The sequence below is a fragment of the Aulonocara stuartgranti genome, assembly GCF_965226115.1.
Source record: "Aulonocara stuartgranti genome assembly, chromosome: 14".
NCBI lineage: Eukaryota > Metazoa > Chordata > Actinopteri > Cichliformes > Cichlidae > Aulonocara > Aulonocara stuartgranti.
The window spans coordinates 580,190-603,191 of NC_138950.1; the positions used below are offsets into that span (position 1 = coordinate 580,190).

The window sequence follows — 23,002 nt, forward strand, 5'->3', positions numbered from 1 at the left end:
GCTTAACTGTATGATGCTTATTAGACATTATGAAACAGATGATACATGAAAGTGAATTTTGCCAAAGTGCTTAAGATGCTTTTTTAAATAATTTTTTATTTTTTTTATTTTTTTATTTTTTTCCTGTCCCATTTGGATCTTTAGTCGTCAGAATTGTTGTCTGAAGGCCAAGAAAGATGCCAAGTGGATTTACTTTAACTGGGTGTCAAAGTATTTAATACTTTGGGAGTAAGTAAAAGACTCATGAAATCAATTCAGACGCAGCTGGCTGTTCACCTGCATCTAAAGGTCAAAGGTCACTCTTTGAGGATGCCAGTGTTCACATGTTGGACAGAGAAGACAGACGGTTTGAAAGAGGAGTGAAAGAAGCATCTATGTCCACTGTGAACGACCATCTTTGAACAGAGGGCGGGGCTTACCACACCAACTGTCGGCCATCTGTAATCTGGTCGTCTTAACGCCCACTCACACCTTGGGTCAGTTGATCTCAGTAGGTCACATGATAGGGGGCAGGGTCTTTGAGTGGTGTCACCTGCTGATGACGACACACCCTTTTCACACCTTGGGTCATGTGATGAGCAGTGTTGGTCAAGTTACTTGAAAATAGTAATTAGTTACTAATTACTGATCACTTCTCTAAGAAAGTAATCCCATTACTTTACTTAATTTTCAAAAGTAATTAGTTACTTAGTTACTTTTTAAAAACATGATACACGACCTGAATACGTAATAAAGAACAGACCTTTCAGCCCAATTCTATTTTTCTCCATAATCCATCATATCAAACTGAATCAAATGAAAAAGTCTCTTTTTAAAAAACCCTGAAGGAAATTGGGTTAAGGCTGTGGGCCTTATGCCAGCGCCGTCTTACCCTTACACAAACATCACATGTGGAAGGCATGTCAGAGAAGTATAAATAATAAATAATAATAATAGTAAATAATCATTCTGTACATCCTATAATTTTTAATCCTACAACAGTTTTTAACTTGCATAGTTCACATTTCTGTATAGCTGTATATCTCAGATTCAGAACAGGACACCGTGGGACACAGACGAACCAGCAACAGGCAGGAGAACTCACAGGGCTTAAATACACACACCAGTAATCAGGGGATGAGAGACAGGAGGGCAACACGGCTGGGAGGAATCAGAGCTGACGGGACAGGGGAAACGTGACCTGAACACACTCACGTCAGACAGAGACCTTCACAATAAAACAGGAAACTGACAGAGAACCAGACAGGACACTGAACTTGACAGGCGGACTCATAAGTAGACACAATAACACCATGGACAGACAGAGGGAACAGAGAAGTGGAAGCAGGCAGGCAAAGAACAGAAACCTAACAAATGGCAAAATCACAACAGAATACACACTCGGAATGAACAAAAGCATAAGGAAACACAAAACACTGAGTCCACAGACTCAGGACCATGACAATAACCTTTCAAATGTCTTTTTTAGAGTTCTATGAAAATTTTAAGCTTGCAAAGAAAAGCGTCTGGACTTCTTTAAGTTTCCTTGAAGATGTTTCTCCTCTCATCCAAGAAGCTTCTGCAGTTCTAAGAGCAGTTGGTGGAGCGTCCCTTTTTCACATGACTGTAGCAGCACATGTACCAGTTGAGGCTTTTCCATTGGGACAAAGTCGTCTGAGGCCATTCATGGTGATGGCGTTTTGATGGGACCCTTTCTTTAAGTAGATGTCGGGGGACTTATTAAGTCAGTAACTGTATAATGACTGATGATGACGAGCCCAAAGATACTTACCTAGACTTTGATGGGTCCTAAATAAAAGATAAAAAAGATGCATGTAAATAAGACATTTAAAAAAGCATCTTGAGAAGCCTGAAAATATAAAGTCAGACCTTCTTTCTAAGTGAGACTCCAAATCCAGTGAATGCCTGTAACTGCCAGGTGTAAGACTTTCAGAACTGAGTGGACCTAAAAATAAAAACCCTTTATGTGTTAATACAGTTGTAAACAATTATTGGTAACACTTTATCACAAGAGGCTGTGATGTTTATCTTACCTTTCATATGTGAACTAAACTCTGCCTGTTAAAAGTATAAAAAGAGAGTTAAGCGACAATGCTTGGTGAAATTTGTAGAATAAAATCAAATGTATATATGAATAAGGAAAGCATGTTTATTTTACAGTATTTCTCATAGGACTTAGTTTGTTAAGAGATGGTGAATAAAACGCAAACAACACCTTCTAATATTCAATTCAATTCAATTCAATTTTATTTATATAGCGCCAAATCACAACAAAAGTCGCCTCAAGGCGCTTCATAGATACAGAGAAAAACCCAACAATCATATGACCCCCTATGAGCAAGCACTTTGGCGACAGTGGGAAGGAAAAACTCCCTTTTAACAGGAAGAAACCTCCGGCAGAACCAGGCTCAGGGAGGGGCGGCCATCTGCTGCGACCGGTTGGGGTAATAGGTTCAGCATTTTCAGCTACTTACATTTCTAGTGGTCCCGTGCTCTCTGCTGAAATCAAATGACAATAAATAACATGTCAGAAGAGCCTCCAGCATTTTCTGTGATAATCTTTCCAACCAGCAGATGGTGTCATCGCTACACTGTACAAACTGTGGGGTGTTGTTTTTGCTTTACACCATTATTGCAGGGAAAACGTCACACTGGGTTATCGTCAACTCCAGCAGATCTCTGCTGCCTGCTCAAGGACCACTAGAACCTCTTCAAGGACTTCTTAAACCAGATCAAGGCCATGCATGTTCTCCTGAACCTCTCACAGCCTCCCCATAGAGATCAACAACCTAATCAAGGACCTCCATGACCACCTTTAAGACCTCTGCTACCCCCAAAAGAGTCTCTACCTCCTCCTCAAGGACCTTTCCTATTTTCTCCAGGACTCCCAAACTAAACTAACCATTACAACAGAGAATCCTGTTCTCTGATTGGCTGTCAGCTGTCTATTAAAGACAGAGTCCAGGTAAACCAGTTAAACCTTATATATAAACTACAGCACTACAGGACTGCCTGGAACCTCCTCAATGACCTCTGATGAGTCCTGAAGGACTCACCTCTGGAAACTCTCCAAAGAAAAAACTATGCAGAGAGACAACAGACAATGTAGTTTAGCTTTGTACAATTCGATCTATGAATATGTCACTGATTTCTCCTCACATTTAAACATTTACATTGAATAATACATTATATATGAACATTTTCTGTATGATATAAATCACAGCTCTGTGATGTAAAACATCATCTGACAGTTTCATTTTGTTTTGTAATTTTTAAAAGTTTAAATGATGATATTACTTTTCTCATAAAGAGGTAAAGGAAAACAAAAATGTGATCTGGTCAATGAAAACACATCACCAAGATCTGAAAATATTTAACCACGTCTTCTGAGAAAAATAAGAAACATGATCATGCTTTGAAAACTGACAGAGAAAAAAAAATAAAACAGATCAATTCTCATAAAATGTCTAATAATAAATGAATGAATAAAAATAAAATGTGTTTTCATTGGTTGTCAGTATTTTATGTAAAATATAAAACCAATGTAATCCAGTTTGCCTCAATATATTATACATTTTGCTTTACTTTGAAATGTATGTATATAATATAAGTATATGTATGTATTATGAACTTTATGTGTAATGTACATTTATGACCATATGTCAGGTCAAATCTTATTTTAATTTTACACTACATTTTATTATTTCTTTTTCTTCAACATTTAATTTTCTTTCTTCAGTTTTTTTGATAACTAAAATAGAAATAAAATGGAGCTAAAGATCCCTCTGACACTCATTTTTCACTTCATATTGTTATCGTGTGATCTCATTGTGTTGTGTTTGTGTTTATTTGATCTCAATTATCTATTCTATCTAAATTTTTAGGCAATTTTATCTTTTTATCTGCACCATCACTCAAGAAGCTGTTAAATGGTGTTTCACTGTTTTGGAAACAATGACAAAAAGTTCTGTTCTATTCTATAATGTCATTTCTACCAGTAGAAGAAAACAGAAAACTCTAATGTCTCTACTAAACCTCAGTGTCATCTGACATAAATCAAACAACTGGAGGAAGTTACATTTTAGGAAAGACACAATGTTCATTTAAAAGTTTATAACTTTTACAGGATCTTTCTGAAGCTGTTTTATCCTCATTTGTTACTTTATTTTGTGATTTTCCAACTTTTCCAGAGAGGGGCTCTGTAACAGTGTTTTACCTGCAGTAGAAGTCAGATCCAACCATCCTGCTCTTTGTGTTTTCTTCTCTTCTGTTCCTGAAGGGGTGAGTCCAAATCACACAAACAGGTGTCTCTCTCTCTCTCTGTGTGCCTGTGGCCCCGCCCCTCCCTGACCTGCCAGTCCCAGCTTGTCCTCCTTGCAGAACAACAGCGCCCTCTGTTGTTCTGCAAGCAGGTGGTGCATCATTTAGTTCAGGGGCTCAAAAAACTTTTTGATAACAAACCACAGAATTAAACATTGAGCATTATAAATTATTTATGTATATGCAGTTTTTCTATAGTTTTATACTTTGTGCCTTTCTTTTCTCCTTTAATCCTCTTGCTTTTTATTCATTCGTTTCCTTATTTATGTCTGAACTCTGGGGGTCAAAGATAAATGTCATTTTGATATTCTATATGTTCTGAACACATAACAGGTTTGACAATAAAGGTAACTTTAACTCTTTTGACCTTTAATTATTCCTCCTCTGTATAAATTTCAGTGTGTAACTATTCCTGAACTTTGAGAAAATTCAGACAAAATTTACATCAAAATCTGTGGTTCAGTTAGGAATAGTGTTCAGTGTTATTCAATGTGATATAATTGCTCTAACTGAAAAACCAACAGAACAAAAGTGTTTATACGAGGTCTGATTCTGAATTGCTCAAACGTAATGTGTACAAAAGCTGTGAAATTGTTCACTTCTGTGAATCACGTTTAAGGCCGATGTGAACAGTTCATAACTAAAAGTAAAGATGGTCGACAAATACCTCCATAAATGATCAATATTTGCAACGTTATTCAGAACAAAATGCAGTCTGTTGAAAAGAGTAAACTCTGTGGGTTTGTGTAATTCAGCAGCTAATTCAGAAGGTTTGTTATATCTGGCTCCAGCAGCTGCACATGTCGATTGTGGGTTTGTCACATTTAAAATGCCTTTAAATATAAATGTAATAAAAATAATAAAATGTACAATAGGAAAAGTTACTGAGGTGAAAATCCGTGAGAAAGTCTCAGAGAGGTTTAAGCTGAAGCGACAGACTAATTAAAAATTCCTCAAACCGAGATGGATTTAATGTGAACAGCTGTTGTAAATATTTTGTTTTTTTAAAACCAATGACCCACAGAAAGTATGATCATTAGTTTGTCCTCGCAGGCTTTGTGATATTATCCTCACAAAATATTTGTTTTTGCCAAACTGTAAAAATGAAATGAAATGTCTTTAAAAAATGTGTTTATTTGGCATTATCTTTATTATTGTTTGAATAAATGCATCGTACAAAGTACAAATATAGAATTTTAATTTGGTCATTTTACACTGTTTCACTACAGAATTGCTTTTTAAGCCTGAAACACAATGAACTGATAGATATTAAACTATATTTACAACAAAAATGAAATCAAAATGGAAGACTACTGTTATCTTCATGTGATGGTACAAAGCCTCAGAATAACTCAGGCTTATCGTCTGACAGTTGTCTGGTTATTATGTGGAATTCAGTGATTGAGCAACTGATGAAGAAATAAAGTTAATAGAGTTTTCTGTCTCATTCATTAGCTACATATGTTTCAGTGATAATATTAATGACGTTTGTGACAGCTGTTGTCGTTGTTTATTGGTTGGTCAGTCACTTCCAGTGAAACCGTGGCTCGGTTCCGTAAACTCTCCCTGAGGGCCAAACGCATGTACTCAAGTGGAGTGTCAACAGGGGCTTCATTGTGTGCCAGAGTTGTGCTTTCTCCACTAACACGTTGGCTCTTCACCTGGACCTGCAGGTTGTAATACTGCTGATTACTCCTGTTAAACAGACCCTGTAGGTCAATGCGAAGGTTTCTTGATGTAACCAAGTTGGACCTGGCCTGTTGGCCCAGGCCCCGGCCGTCCCATTCATTAATTAAATTGAATGCTTCGGCACGGTAATTATGAGAGTCTGCGATGGTTTGGTGATTTTCTACTGCTTCGAACATGGTCACTCTCCTCCTGCTGTTGTCCTCCCGAGTACAGATCAGCTGTGGTGGGTTAGTTTGATTGGGTTTCTTGGGTTGCCGTTTGGTGCGGTGTGGCACAGAATACCTGCACTCTCCAGGAGAGATGACTCCACAGTAATCCCAGTTATTGTTGTCTGTTGTGTAGCACCAGCTATATCCCTTGCCATGGTCTCCACAATTGTGATCTGAGCGACAAGGCACACCTCTGTAGGTGACGTCTGGCGCAGGTGAGCAGTAGTCCCAGCTACCATGAATGTGGCACCAGAAGTAGCGAGAATACTGGCAGTCATCAGTGCAGCGTTTTCGGGATATGGTGTCATGAATCACTGCCTTTGGCTCCACTCGTCCACACTTGTCCCAGCCTCCTTTGTCCAAATAGCACCAGTGGTAATCTCGTCCATGTGTGTCACAGGGATGGTCTTGGCGACAGGCGTTGCCTTTGTAATCAACGTTTTTTCTTGGTGAGCAGTAATCCCACCCCTTTGTGGAATGGCACCAGTAGTAGTTCTTACCGCGCGTTTCACAGCTATCATAACACGGCATACCATATGTTAAGGTGTAATGGTTTAAGTCCTCTATCACATCTCCACAGTATCCCAAACCCGAGGCTGTTTCACACTGGTAGTAGCCATTGTTGTGCTGCTCACAGCAATAAAAGCACACGTTTCCCTTGTAGTCCACTCCACTCATTGGTGAACAGTACTGTAGTTCTTCTGTGCCATCTGTCTTGTGTACTGTGCACTGGTATGTCTGCAATAAGCCCTGAGGATGACAGTCGCCGGTGCATTTTATCCCATGGTGGCTGTAGAATGTTTTTCCAGAGGTGGACCATGGAGAGACGCAAAGGACAAGAGTGAGGAAGAGTGAGGGGAGTCTCCTTTGATCCTTCATTTTAGCTCTGTAGAGGACGAGAGAGAGGAGAACAACTCTTTACAATCATACATCAGTAAGAGCAGGAAACACAACACCAAACTGACGTATGTCTGCTCATATTGTTGGGCTTTGTTACAGTGAGACGCTGATGGTAGTTTGGGTTGCGATCATGGACCCTCTGGGCTCTATCCTGGCCATCTGTGGCCACTTCACTTTTCTTTTTTCAACCATTTTCGTTCTGTTAATGCAAGTGGAATGAAACTTCCCAAAGGTGTGTATTTCTTTCAGATTTTTTAATTTTCAACATCAGCTCCTTAATAATGTCAATAATATTCACTATACACCAAATTGTTCCTCTTGACTCTATCGTGGCCATTTGTGGCCAATTGAAACCCATTATAACCACCTTTTTTGATTCCTTGTTACTGACAGTACTATATCATGCAATTTAGGTAAAATTGCTTTCATTCTAAACTCAACACATGAAAATTGTAGTTTTTAATGTTTTTTACCAAATGACATCATTTACCCATTTTTGGCCAAACAAGCGATTTCATGTAATATTCTGAGTTTCTAGTAGCAGCCTTTGATGGCTTACCACACTCCAATGGACCAAAATAATGACACAATTTTGACATAGGTTTGATCTTAAGGATCTAATAGTTTGTGTTTGTGCATGACATTGCAGCACAAACATGTATTTGCAAGATAGACTGGAATAAATTCAAACATTACATAGGCTGCAGTGAATTTCTGTGGATGCAGGCTGTTGAGCTTTGAGCTTCCCAGTCAAACTCAGCTTTGAAGCACATGTTAAAAACACTTTTACTCTTGTATTTTTCATAAAAAGAGACCACACCCAAAATATCAACTCTAGAAACAAAAACAAAAACAACCCAATCACAGGACATTTTGCAGAGTTCAAACCTGCAGCTGCAGCTGGAGCACAAACAACAACAAACACTGCAAACGTGTCCTGGAGTTTCTGCAGGTGCAGACAGAGCTACTGCTGTAAGTAAGCCTAACAGCTTCCAGATCATTTATTCTGGCTGTATGGCAAGAAGGTCATCACTGCTTCAAGCACTGTCTGTGTGATCTGGTCAGAGAGCAAGGACAGCAGCAGTCCTCTGTCCTTGAAGAAAAGACATCTGCCCAAGATGAAGAAACTTCCTCTCCAAAGATGATGAGTACTAGCCAGTGCCTGAATCCTCTTCTTTGGGGGAGGATTGGGGTTGGGGGGCATGGAGGTGGAGGCTGAGCAGCTGATGGAAAAGAACATAGGAGCATTTTCTGAGACCGAGGAGAGTGACCGAGTGGATCCCTCATGAAAGGAAAACCATGTGGGTCCCACCACTGAAGAGAGACTGCTCTACATCCAGTACCCACTGGTATCAAACCAGGGCTCAGCCTGTATGCAGTTCCCTGCATTAGCAGCCTGAGATCTACTTTTGACGTTTTTATAACAAAGGAGATCTTTTAGCTGCTGTGCACCCTTACAAAGCTGCACGGGAGGCCAAGGTGTGAGGACTGGAGGATCATAGATGAAGTGGAGATGTGAGCCTAAACCAGAATAAAGCAATACATAGCATGTTGGATGACAACACTGGAAGTTCTCAGGAAGTAAAAAAGGGAACAGGGTTCAGACTCCAACTGACGGAGGAGCTCCGAGGACAACGTCTTTCCTTCGGGCACCTTGGTAGAGGAACTCCTCAGATGAAAACTGGCACAGGGGAAACAACCCAGAGCTTCCTCCCCAGCTCCTTCAGTTGCAACAGAGGAAGATTTTGTTGTCTGTCTTTGGCTTCAATAAAACTTCCACAGCAATATCCCACATGCCAAAGCAACAGAGGAATGTGCTTCTTTTGACAGCAACACACAAGGAACCAGCAGTCGATGATGGGGAATAAAGGATGCGTGAAAGCAAGAAGCAATCCTGGACTACAATAGGCACAAATACTGCTTGGATAACTTAGAGAGGATGTTGGCACCTCGAGTTGCAGAAGGAAAACTAACTGATGGCTGCTGGCTCTTCTCTCCAATCTCCTGGATGTCTTGGGATACGATGCCTTTGTCCCACCGGAAACAACTTCACTGAAGTGGGGGAGTGCTCTACAACCTACAGATGAAGAGTGATCCTGGGAGAGCTGGGACACATGCTGGTGACCTCAACAACTGCAAGACACCCATGTCCCTCAGCCACTTCTGCCATTGATCTCAAGATACAGTAGTCTGACCCAGAGTGTGACCCACACCCCACCAACGAAATGAGAAGAAGGTGCAAAAGGCGCACCTGCAGGACTGGAACAGCAGCCCCTTGCACCAGGTGCAGAAAGTGTGCCTACAACAACCACTCTACTGTGGTTAGTACATCGTGCTGCTAATGAGGATGCACGCAGAAGCACACACATACTGGAATATAAATTTTCTTGGTCATTTCAGGGGTTATTTGGTCATTAAATTGCCTTTCTGGCCACTAACACACCATGTGTGATATTCTCTTTGGCCATTCATTCCCCCCCAAAGAAAAAATTAATAAATAAATAAATGAAGTAAAAATAAATCATTGTTACAGTTACTGTTACTGACCTGCAATGACAGTAAAAAATATTAGGTTTCACCATTCATATGCTAAAAAATGTGAACTTTATTACTATTTCCCCCCAAAAGCGTAGCAATAACACATAATCTGACTGGTATTCAAAGGGTATAATATCTGAATTTGAATTATATTTTGGTTTTCATGACTAGGACTGGTGCTAATTTAAAAAATCAAGTCAATGAAAGTAGAAAAATGTTTTAATATATATTAATTTTATAGTATTTTGTAAATGTAAACAGGGGGTGGCCATTTTTGGCCACGAACAAGCTGAGAGGGATTTTTTTTTGTTTTTCTGTCACTGCACAAAAAAACAAAGATACATAAAACTCATTGATACTTTATTGCTATTCATCTAACCTCCATCATGGTTAGAAAATAAATCAGTTTGCATGTATTATTTAGAAAGAAATGGGGATTTTATGCTTTTATCCCTATGTAAATCATTAAAATTATGTGATTTAACTGGTATTTAAAGGGTTAAAATTCTGAATTTGAATGAAATTTTGATTTTTTTATATTTATGAAAAGAGCTGAAGTTACTTAAAAGCTTTATGCAGAAAAAATGGCAAAAAAACATAAAGATAATAAAAATTACAGACCTAATCTGTTGGTGGCCACGAACAAGCTGAAAGGGTGGTGATTTTGAACCAACCCAGAGGGTCAAAGAAACAGTGACTACTAGAATCAAACAATCTCCTTCTGACACTGTTCAATGATCTCTAAAATCTGGAAACATCTGTGTTATCATTAGTTTTTTTAATTACACCATGTTACATATTTATGAACTTAAGTAAATCAAATGCATCACTCTAGGAATGGACATGTTTAATGTTGAGTATTAGCTTTATACAACAGTAAAATAACTACAGTATCCTTTACTGTTAAATCTATGCAAGATGATGAATTCTGTTGCTTTGAGTAAATAATTTGGGTTAAATTTGTATCCATGCATCTATTAGCTATTAGTGTTAGTTAATCTCTGAAATCCAATGATCTCAGCTTAGAGGGAAAAACACCAACTTACAGTTGCTGCATCTGCTGCATCGTCTGCATCGTCTGCAGTCTGCTGTTTGAGGCTGACGTTCTTTATACACAGGGTGTTTGCCTCAAATCTTGGGCTGAATCATTTTGGAAGACCTTGTACTCTGTTAATACAGAACAGAGGGCCTTCTTCAAACACAGTGGTCAATGTTTCTGTTTGCTTGACAGTAAATTACTGCTAAGTGTTTCTGGTAAGACCATATAGATCCACTGATCAGCCACAACTTTAAACCACTGACGGGGCTGTGGCCCCCCCACACCCTCTAGCAGATCATTACATGAAGGAACCTTTTAAAAAACAAGCGCGTCCATGCTCACAGGTGTACACACGGGTGATCACACCCACAAACTACACCCTTTTTGCTCCTACCTCAAAGCACACTGTGTTCTGTTGATCTTATGTGCTGCACAATAATGTTTAACATTTAGTATTTACTGTCATATTCCCATATATCATTGTGATGTTGTTTATTCTATTACTCTTGTTCTCTTCTGCTTGCTTTCTTTTTTCTTTCTCAGCAGGTGATCCAGGTGATCGATAGATGCATTTTTTTTTCTGCCCATTCTGTTGGTTTTTGTCTTTTGCCCTTCTCCCCCGTCCCTCTTCTCAGCTGTTTCTCTTTCCTCCAGTCAAGTCTGTCCCGTATTCATTAAGTGAAAATAAAATAAACAATAAAAGGTGAATCAAATGGACCATTACGGCAAGGCTGGGATGGTCTGTTTGGTAAAGTAAATCCGTTGGGCATCTTTCTTTGCCTTTAGACAATAATTCTGATGCAAAAGAGCCAAACGGGACAGGCAAAAAATAAATAAATAAAATAAAATAAAATAAAATAAAATAAATAAAAAAAATAAAAGAAAATTAAAAAAAAAAAAAGAAAAAAAAAAGGAAGACCTTGTACTCTGTTAATACAGAACAGAGGGCCTTCTTCAAACACAGTGGTCAATGTTTCTGTTTGCTTGACAGTAAATTACTGCTAAGTGTTTCTGGTAAGACCATATAGATCCACTGATCAGCCTCAACTTTAAACCACTGACATGTGAGGTGAATGACACTGATCATTTGGATCCAGTCCAATGTTGTGCTGGGAAACCTTGGCTCCTTCATCCATCTCCATCTTTGGCATGTACCACCCACATAAACACTGTTGGAGACCAAACACACACACATTGTTTCTATGTATGTTCACATTTTACTTGTTTTTAAGGACACCTGAGTCTTTAGGATTTCAGTGGTCATCGACGTCTGCTTGACACAAACAGACCAAACATCCTCAGTCCTCCATCAATGTGAGGAAGATCAGACACACAAATGAAATAAGACAAAAGGTTGCTGACAATGTGCTCAACAAAAACACCTCCTGGAGTCTGCCATGTTGATTTCTCTGCTGATATGCATAATGTGGAAGACAGTTAAATTCGTTTTTGGATTTTGATGCTGTCAACAGCACATTTGGTAGACTATACTTTAGGACTAAGCTGCACAATTCTACTGTAAATGTGTAAGATTGTCACTAAGGGCTTAACAGAAAATGTATTCATTAAGGATTTGACAATTATCATAAATATTTTGAGTCTGTGTTTGGAAAAAGGCAGACCCAAACATTCAGACCCTGAGCCATAGCGAGCACCACAACAAAACCACCTACCTCAAAACCTGGTACACAGAACTTGATAGCAAGTTTTCAGATTTTACCTGATCTGACTTACTGGAAACTGAAGATGATCCTTCAGTTTAATGCAACATGGAGTTCATTGTTAATGCATTTATTAAAAACCATCAAGACTCAACTCAAACCAAACAAAAAGAAATTCAGGCTGAAAAATCCTTCAGATTCCTTCAATACAAATCAAAGAGCTCAAAAAAGAAGAGAGAGAAAAGAGACAGCATCTGTAGGAGGAATAATACTCAGAATGATATCATACTGGAACAAATAATCAGGCAATCATTTTCACAGCCACCAGGTGGCAACATTTCCTCTTCTCCACTACAGATTTCCTGTTTGTTATTTCGTCTTTAATGTGTCCATCTTTCTTCATCACATAAATGAATCATTAAATATTTTACGTAGAAGACAAAGACAAAGAACGAGATCGCGGATACAAGCGGCGGAAATGAGCTTCCTCCGAAGGGTGGCTGGCCTCTCCCTTACAGATAGGGTGAGAAGTTCGGCCATCCGGGAGGGGCTCAGAGTAGAGCAGCTGCTGCTCCACATCGAAAGGAGCCAGCTGAGGTGGTTCGGGCATCTGACAAGGATGGCCCCTGGGCGCCTCCTGGGCGAGGTGTTCCAGGCATGTCCGACCGGGAGGAGGCCCCGGGGCAGACCCAGGACACGCTGGAGAGATTATATCTCTCGGCTGGCCTGGGAACGCCTTGGTGTTCCCCCGGACAAGCTGGAGGAGGTGGCTGGGGAGAGGGAGGTCTGGGCCTCTTTGCTCAGGCTGCTGCCCCCGCGACCCGGCCTCGGATAAAGCGATGAAGATGGATGGATGGAAGACAAAGACCATTTAAAACTGAGACATTAGAATTACAGAAATATAAACCAGAGCTCTCTGTGCTTTAGATGGAGCTAAATACAAAATACATCAACATGAAAGAACAGATCAGCCTGTAAACTGACAGCTAAATACAACCTGGAATACAAAGACCATTTTTAGAAACTGATAGTTATTCTAAGAATGTCCACTAGATGGAGCCAAGTCCTTCGGAGCTGGTTTACCGAGTCTGTTAACTCTCATCGCTCTGTGTTTAACCCATTCAGAACCTGCTGATGAAGTTCATTCATGTGCACATATCATTGAATCATTAATGACTGAAGACTACACACAAGACAAAGTAAAACAATCATGGAACTTGGCCTCACCAGCAGCCGTGGACCCAAAAGAAAATCACACAAAAAGAAAATCACTACAGCCCACCCGGTGCTGTACAAAAGAAAGTGTGAAAACGACCCACCACCTGAGGTCCCAGGGCCACTGGCTCGTCCTCCTTTCACTGAAATACAACAGAAAAATATGTTAAAAGAATAAAAGGACACTGAGCGTCAGGCTCGCTACCAGTGTTGGTCAAGTTACTTGAAAAAAGTAATCAGTAACTAATTACTGATTACTTCCCCAAAAAAGTAATCCCGTTACTTTACTGATTACTTATTTTCAAAAGTAATTAATTACTTACCGTATTTTCACGACCATAAGGCGCACTTAAAAGTCTTAGATTTTCTTCAAAAAGTGCGGCGCGCCCTATAGCGCAGTGCGCCCTGTGTGTTGTAAGGAGGACGTAGTAGAGAACACCATGAGAACGTTAAAGGGTGAAGTGTGGGCGTTGATCGTATATACCGGGACAATCGCACATACCTGTATAAAAGAACAGGTATGTGCATTATGCAGAACATCGTTGTTTTAACAACCCTGAAAATGGCAAAGAGACACGCTTACGAAGCACAGTTTAAACTGAAGGCCATCAGCTACGCGGAGGAACATGGAAATCGAGCAGCAGTGAGAGAATTTAAGATAAACGAATCGATTGTTCGCAAATGGAGGAAGCTGGAAAACAAGCTCCGGCAGGTCAAGAAAACGCAGCTGAGTTTCCGCGGACATAAGGCGAGGTGGCCCGAGTTGGAGGAAAGACTCGAGCGGTGGATCATCGAGCAAAGAGCGAGCGGGAGAAGCGTTTCGATGGTCACCATTCGGCTAAAAGCAGTTTCACTAGCTGAAGAGATGAACATTGAACATTTCCAAGGAGGTCCGTCTTGGTGCTTTCGTTTTATGAAACGGTGCCATTTTTCCATCCGGACCAGGACTACGGTAGCGCAGCAACTTCCAGCGGATTATAAGGAAAAGCTGGCCATCTTCCGCTCCTACTGCAGCAAACACATCGGCGACAAAAACATCCAGCCCAGCCACATCACTTACATGGACGAGGTCCCGCTCACTTTTGACATCCCGGTGAGTCACACTGTGGAGAAGAAGGGGACCAGCACGGTAGCGATACGCACAACGGGGTATGAAAAGTCTTCTTTTACTGTTGTGCTTGGCTGCCATGCTAATGGACAGAAACTGCCACCTATGGTGATTTTTAAGCGAAAGACTTTGCCTCAAGAGAAGTTTCCAGCAGAAATCATCATTAAGGCAAATGAAAAGGGCTGGATGGATGAGGAAATGATGAAAGAGTGGCTGAGGGAGGTGTATGTAAGGAGACCAGGTGGTTTTTTCCACGCATCACCATCGCTGTTGATCTGTGACTCTATGCGTGCCCATCTCACAGCCGATGTGAAAAAAACTAGTGAAACAAATGAACTGTGAGCTTGCTGTCATTCCGGGAGGCCTGACAAAGGAACTCCAACCGCTGGACATCGGTGTGAACCGGCCGTTCAAAGTAAGGCTGCGAGCGGCCTGGGAGCGATGGATGACCGATGGAGACCACAGTTTCACTAAGAGTGGAAGGCAGCGCCGGGCGAGTTACGCCACAATTTGCCAATGGATTGTAGATGCTTGGGCTAACATGTCTGCTGGCACTGTTGTTCGAGCTTTCGCAAAAGCCGGCATCGTTTCCGAGGAGCCGCACGGCACGGAAAGTGACTCTGACGGTGAAGACAGTGAACCTGGCATGTTTGATGGAGATTTAGCGCAGCTGTTCAATTCAGACACAGAGGATGAGGACTTCGATGGGTTTGATTGATGATAAAAATGTGAGTACCAAACTTCGTTTTGCTCCTGCTTTATTTTTAAATATGCACACTTGTATGCTTGTGTGTTGTTGATGATGACGATTACTGGTAATAAAAATGTGAGTAAGGTACCGAACTCAGGTTTGCTCCCGCTTTATTTTTAAATACGCATACGGTACTTGTATGCGCCCTATGGTCCAGTGCGCCTTATGTGTGTGTTAAATACAGTAATGGCACACATAACTGAGACTGCGCCTTTTAGCACAGTGCGTCTTATGGTCGTGAAAATACGGTAGTTACTTAGTTACTTTTTAAAAGCACGATTTACAACCTGAATAGGTGATAAATAGATCTTTCAGCCCAATTCTACTTTTTCTACATAATCCATCATACAAAATGTAATCAAATGGAAAAGTCTCTTTTTAAAACTTGTTTTATTAGTTTTAATCTTTTAACTTTATGCATCAAGCAAAAATTTAATTATCTGCAACATTCTCTGACTGGAAGAAATTAGTTTAACATTTAAACCTATTTTCTGCACATTCCAGCTCATAAAATAAAATATTTTTTGTGTTTACACTCAGTCTTTCAAATAGATGCAAGTAAAACACAGCAGAAAATAAATAAAGTCAAAGACTCAGCGGTCCTGTTGCTCTATTTTCACCTGTAAAGCAGGAGTGGGGCAGGCGGAGGTTTGCCCTGGTGCAGGTGTGCCGCGGTCAGTGGAAGAATCCGCGAGTTTCTCTGTGAGTTTCCCATTACGTCGTAGCTACTCGGTGCTTGTTGGAAGTTTAGGGGTTTTTTTGCTGTAAAAAGAAGTTTTCTTCCCACGCACAGCGGACACTAATGTTTTTGTCACTTTTTATGGAATCAAACTCAAAGTAAGGTCAGTACTGGAAGACTTATACCCCACGGATCAAACTACAACTCGTGCTGGTGGCAATTGTCCAAGCCTCAATTGCAAGCCGGTCTGGCTCCCCACAGGCTGAGACCTGCAACTGAGGCGATTTAAAGTTCCTAGCAGGACACTCGGGCAGAGGATCGCTCCAGCCCGATCACAGAAGCGTGGGTACGAGCAACAGTCCAGGATAAAAATAGAATAAAACCAGGTGAACCAGGAAAAGGTAAGCACACCTAATAAAAACAGTCTCACGACAAGCTAAAACAGGACAAGACAGCAGGCTCCACCGAGGAGGAGCCCTCACAACAGCGGCTAGGCAGGCGTCTTGATTCTCCAATTAAGGCTGGGCGAATTGCCACGGAGAGGTGAAGGCAGCGATCAAACCCCCAGGACCGGAGGCGCTTTACTCTCACTGGTGGAGATGACTCGAGCACCCCTCTCCACAACGCCGGAATAAATCAGAAAACTGCCGCGCTGTGGCTGTCATATTATCTACTCGCTTGCTGATCAGTCCGTCGCAGTGTGCCAGCATTTACTGCTGCTTTGCGCCAAATGCACGGGAGGAATGATCCAGAAAAACACCGGCTTAGCTTTATACGGGCTGACGCCACCATGCAATCAATATGCAGGTGGGTTCCCAGTTAACCGAGTTGCACAGCCGAGAGCGAGGGAGGGAGAGAGAAAAGGAAAGGCGAGTAGCCCATCCAGCTACATCAGCATAGGCTTCATTAGTAGCAACAGGCTATTGGTTCTAAAGACTTTCACTTTTTCCTTCACATGGTCAGAGAAATGTCCACATTTGTTTGTAAAGAACAAACACATTGAGGTGTTTGTATGTGACCTGTACATGAACGAAAGGCGTTCTGCTGTGCCGCCTTTCAAACAGCAATATCTGATCAATCTGTTTCCAGAGGTGGGTCGAGTATCCAAAAATTGTACTCAAGTAAGAGTAGCATTACTTTAAAATATTATTACTCAAGTAAAAGTGAAAAGTAGTCGTCAAAAAAGTTACTCAAGTAAGAGTAAAAAAGTACTTGGCGAAAAGACTACTCAAGTAGTGAGTCACTGTTTGAAATGTCCGATTTATTTTATAAATAAATGCTATCAGACAAAAAATAAATAAATATACAAACTTTAGTATTTTCAAAAGGAATATGTGTAAAAACATCAACAAAATAAGGCACAACAATTCTAATTTCCAGATTTCAGATTTTCACAACATCAAGCTGTTTTCACCAAAACCTGCAGTAAATAATATAAATATATAAACAGTGCAAACAATTTCCAGTGACAAGATGTGCTGCAAACTTTATATTCATCTTTGCTCCAAATGGCACAGCGGCCTCAGAGAAAACAGAACGAGGCATCTTCAACATGTGTTCATACAAGGCAGCTCAGGTTACCATAAGTTGTATGGGTGTGCATCAGAGGTGTGGACTCGAGTCACATGACTTGGACTCGAGTCAGACTCGAGTCATTAATTTTATGACTTTAGACTTGACTTGAAAAAATGTTCTAAGACTTGTGACTTGACTTGGACTTTTACACCAATGACTTGGGACTTGAATTGGACTTGAACCGGTTTACTTGAAAAGACTTGATATTTTACCCCAAATATAAAATTTAACATGCATATTATATAGAGATTGAAAATGTGACGTCATTCACGGGTAGAACCGCAAAGGATTCTGGGAACTCGTGGCAAGAGGTACTAGCGCACGCAGGCTTTCAATTAAAATCAGTTATACAGCGATAAAAAGAAACACAAGAAGCCGTTGTATTATTAACTGCAATAGCCGGTCGCATGACAGCCACGGGAAGCCGACGGGTAAAGAGATCGGTTGTTATCGGATTACGTCGTTGAAGAGAAATTGTTCAGCCATGTTTCCGAAGTAACAAAGACGCGACGGATGGCCTGGATTGCAGCCATTCAAAGAGCAAATATAATGTCCCAGAACACTCCAGCTCACAGGTTAGTCTGCTCCAAACATTTACACACAGGTCAGTCTGCTGTTGTAGTTAATACGTCATTTTCATTACATAATTGGTGATATAGGTTACAAGCAAGTCTGGCGCTGAACAGAAATTGTCGCGCTATGCTCCTTTATTTATTGTGCATAAATAGTGAATTGTCCTGACACAATATTGCGTTTCGCTTCTGTTATTATGGTACATTGACAAAAACATATACTTTTATTCACAGGATAAAACAGGTTTTTTGTATCACTAATTGCCCAGTACGATTACAACATACAGTATTGTTGTCACTGCTACATTTCTGTGATGCTACCAGAAATTATTTCCACTGCTAATTAATTACCGTTGAGCTCAAAGGTCCTATTAATAAACGGTTAATGAATGTGTATTTATGATGACAATTTGTGAGACTGGTAAACTTATGATACGTACGATGGTCTTTCGTTCTACACGGTGCATTTCAAGGTCCTGCACCCATCCGTCGGTAAACTGTACCTGGGCTTGTTGCAGTGACCTGAAGTTACTAAACTTCATGAGTGTATGCACTCACTCCAAGAACCGTATGATTATAAATATGCATATAAATATGCTACGATGAGATAGCTGACTTCATCTAACTAGCAAATGTTTTCCAGGCTACGTTGGTGATGCAGTTTTTTTTAATGTGTATGATATTTTTGTCATGCGATTTTAAAGCCGGTCCTACAACCGCATCCAAGAATAACATGCAGCTTATCTCAGAACTGTCGGTGAAAATTATTCTTGGAGCTAGGTTTAATTGAGCTGCATTTTATAGAGGTGCAATTTCACAATTTGTGTATATTTTCTAAGTTCACTATTTTGTCATGTGTTGAGAAAAACACAGATTTTAAAATTACATGGTCTAATATTTACATTTAGCATAACTGCAACATTATTTTTTCGTTTTTTTTTTTAAAGACTCGAAAGGACTTGAAATTCAAAGTTTCAGACTTGTGACTTGACTCGGACTTTTACACCAGTGACTTGAGACTCGACTCTGACTTGCCTGACATTACTTGAGACTTGACTTGAGACTTGAGGATAAAGACTTGAGACTTACTTGAGACTTGCAAAACAATGACTTGGTCCCACCTCTGGTGTGCATCTATTTCTGCATATTCTTCACTCAGTGAGGTGATGGTTCAGCTTCAGCAGCAGTTTGCTCTCAGGCAGGGCCGTGCAGAGACGTTTAAAGGGGCGGGTGCTCAAAGTTAAAAAGGGGCACATTGAACCAGGCTGAATAACAACAACACACATTCATCAAGAATCTAATATGGGATTGCATCATACTATATCACTGCTGTGAGGTGGGGCAAGGCAAAGCAAACGTTGCTGTTGAGGTGTTTCTGCTGCTCCTGCTGCTGATGGTGCTGGAGGGCGGGCTGTGTTGTACTCGAGTAAAAGGAAAAAGTATCGTGCAAAAAAGGTACTTTAAAAGTAATTTTTTTCAAAAACTTACTCAAGTAAATGTAACTGGTTACTACCCACCTCTGTCTGTTTCTAATTGTGCCCTCATACACTTTGACCTTTTAAACTCACACCTGCTGAAGTCATTTGATTATCGGTACCTAACTACTGCTGTGTCTCTCATCTTCGTACTTTCAGAAACAAGGATGGACCCGTGGGTGATGGGTAATGAGGTCATGCTGTTTGTGCACATTTAAACTGATGTGAATGGGTTACACAGTTGCAGCTCAGTGGGGAGCGACTGGTAGTCAGGCTGTGCTGTGCAGTGTCTCAGTTTTTGTATTGTATAGCAGAATGGTATGTTTGGAGAATGTTTCCAAGCTGTTCCTGTTATGTGACGTTAACTGAACTTCAGGTAACCTGCAAGAAAAGAACAAGAAACAAGTTCCTGTGAGGTATTCTGAGCCTCAAGGATGATGATAAACACTACAGAGATTACACATTTCACTCTAAGTCCCTACTTTGACACTGGTGCATACAGATACTTGTATTTCCTCATTATTCTTACGTCTTATGCTGCAATCATTTGTGCGAACCTCCTGCTGATTGTGGTTATCTGTGTGAACAGAAGCTTACATGAACCTATGTACATGTTTCTGTGCAGCCTGTTTGTGAATGAGCTGTATGGTAGTACAGGGCTGTTTCCGTTCCTCCTGCTTCAGATCCTCTCTGATGTTCACACTGTTTCTGTTTCATTTTGTTTCCTGCAGGTTTTCTGTGTGTACACTTATGCTTGTGTGGAGTTTATAAACTTTGTCGTCATGTCTTATGACAGATATTATGCCATCTGCTGGCCTCTTCAATATAAATCATGTATGACACTTAAAACAGTCACCTCGCTGATTTCTCTGACATGGTTATTACCTTTTATTATGATTGTCGTGCTTATATCTTTGAGTGCTCCTCTACAGCTCTGTGGAAACGTCATCAATAAAGTTTTTTGTGGAAACTACGCCATCATTAAACTGGCCTGCTCTGACACCAGAGTCCACAGCATCTTTGGACTCATTTACACTTTCATCTCTGTCATTATTCCTCTTGTTTTAATCCTGTACACCTACGTGAGGATCCTCAAAGTCTGTTTTTCTGGCTCCAAGCAGACTCGACAGAAAGCCGTCAGCACCTGCACGCCTCACCTCGCCTCCATCTTGAACTTTTTCTTTGGTTGCTGTTTTCAGATATTACAAAGCAGATTTGACACCAGTGGTGTGCCAAATGTTTTTGGCATTTTATCATCATTGTACTTTCTGACATGCCAGCCGCTCTTCACACCGCTACTGTACGGGCTGAAAATGACCAAAATACGCATTGCATGTAAACAGCTGCTTTGTGGTTCACTGACACGTTTGTTCAGTTGTAGCAGTGATATCTTCTCCAAAAGCCACCAAAGTCAGAGTTATTGTTAATGCATGTCGATTAAAAGGAAACTTATTTTGGAGCTGAAATCATTCAAAATCTGTTTTTGTCAGTATGCTTGAACAAATAAACTAATATGAGTGACTTAGTTTTCTGTTGTGACGCTTGCAGCACGTAACATTTATTTTGTGTGATGTGTGTTTTTCACTTGAGCAGAGATAAACAGTCGGGTGGTTTGGGATCAGTGTGTCTAACTTCCAGAGGGAATGGATCAACACACAAACAGCAAAGTAAAAGCAAAAGATGATCCATCAACAACTGTACATAAACACTTTGAACAGATAACAAAATAAAAATATATTTTTGCTAATTCTTGCATAAAATTACACATTTAAACTGAAATCACATGAATATAAAGTTCTATTGGTTGATAAATTTCCATCACATGATTCAAAGTGAACTCACTTACTGCCATTTAATAGTGAGAACATTTTCTATAAATATTAAGTCTCACAACACAACTGTTTCCCTCACTGAGCTATTTGATCTTGCTGCACTGAATAAATGGGATTAGGGGTTATGCTTTTCTTTCATGTCAAATATTTATAGAAACTACTTGTTTATCAGACATTAACTGGTTATGTAAAATGTAAAGAGCTCTTCTATGTTAATTGTATTTGACTACCATGTGTTAGATTGACAAGATAATTTTATGCTATAAATATGTGTGTGTGTCTATATATATATATAGACACACACACAGTGTATGTACTGTACTTTTTTCAAACTAACAACTAAAACATTTTTGAACAATGACGTGTATTTTTCAAAACAGTATACAATTGTAAGTTGTAACAGCAGTCCAGATTATACATGAGTCATGTGAGTGCATCTCTTCCAAAGTGTACCGCACAAACATCTGCAGGATCCTGAATTCAACATTCTAGTGCCTATGACAAAGTTAACACTGAATTTTCTACGAATACTGGCCCAAAGGTAAAAGGTGAGACTTCCTCGGGTAAAATCATTTTTTTTCTTTCTTTTTTTTTTCAAACGTAAGAGCCTTAAGGCACTATGGCAACAGGAATGCAAATACTAAAATGTGACGGAGAAAAGCTTGAAAATAACATTTTCACCCACAAGCACAAAACCAAGAGCCCTAAAATGTGATTCATTTTGGCTTGCTTCTATAACTAAAACATGGTAATAACTTATACTAACAAACAAAACAAAACAGTGGTTGGACATCACAACACAACCAAAATTACTGTAATCATGTCCAATGAACTTAAAAATTGTCTGACTTCTAAACAGCTGTTACAATTACTTCAGGCTACAAACTATTCCCCAAAAGAGTATGGCTTGAAAAATGAACATTAAATGCTATAGTACAAGGTTATTATCGTTAACGAAAACTAACGAAATAACGAAAACTAGAAGTGTAAAAACATTTTCGTTAACGGAAATAAAAATAAAAACAAAAAAAGCAAAACTAACTAAAACTGTAATGAGTGTTCATAAAACTAAAATTAACTGAATTTATAGCAAAAATGTGTTTAGTTTTCATTGATGTGAGCGTGTCCTGGGTGAAAATAAAGTTTCGTTTCCAGATTTTTTCTTGCTGTGTCTCATTATGCCAGCAGGTGGCAGCACGTTAGTCGAGTCGTCTGTGTTGTTGCTCCGCCCACGCGCAGAATCATGTCAGGAAAAGTCGGGAGAAAGCGCCAGAGTCCAATTTGGGATTACTTTGAATATGACTGTGTTTTGGATAAAGCAAGTGTCTTGTGTCTTGTAGTGGAAAGAGACAAATTATGAGGGACATTTCTAAAGGGAAAAAAATCCCACAAACCTTAAAGTGCGCTTGAAAAGCTCACACCAGAAGGCTAACCTAGCT

At 40.0% G+C, this 23,002-nt stretch overlaps 2 protein-coding genes and 1 long non-coding RNA gene across 3 annotated transcripts in view; 2 read left to right on the forward strand and 1 right to left on the reverse strand.

Annotated features, from left to right (window-relative positions):
- Positions 1-23,002, forward strand: part of LOC309687428 (dual specificity protein phosphatase 14) — a 179,456-nt gene that overhangs the window by 13,685 nt on the left and 142,769 nt on the right. The gene's annotated exons all lie outside the window — the stretch shown is intronic.
- LOC309688414 lies at positions 1,652-2,499 on the reverse strand. Its single transcript, XR_014271072.1, has 5 exons — positions 2,475-2,499; positions 2,034-2,058; positions 1,870-1,945; positions 1,772-1,788; positions 1,652-1,694 (listed from the first exon to the last, which is right to left on the reverse strand). It is a non-coding gene; the product is annotated as an uncharacterized lncRNA (long non-coding RNA).
- Positions 16,056-21,158, forward strand: LOC309686930 (olfactory receptor 11A1-like; the record flags this gene model as incomplete). The annotated part of the gene is made up of 2 exons (XM_082501603.1): positions 16,056-16,510; positions 19,891-21,158. Exon 2 carries the CDS (start codon positions 20,166-20,168, stop codon positions 21,156-21,158), a length of 993 nt encoding a protein of 330 aa, XP_082357729.1. The 5' UTR covers positions 16,056-16,510; positions 19,891-20,165.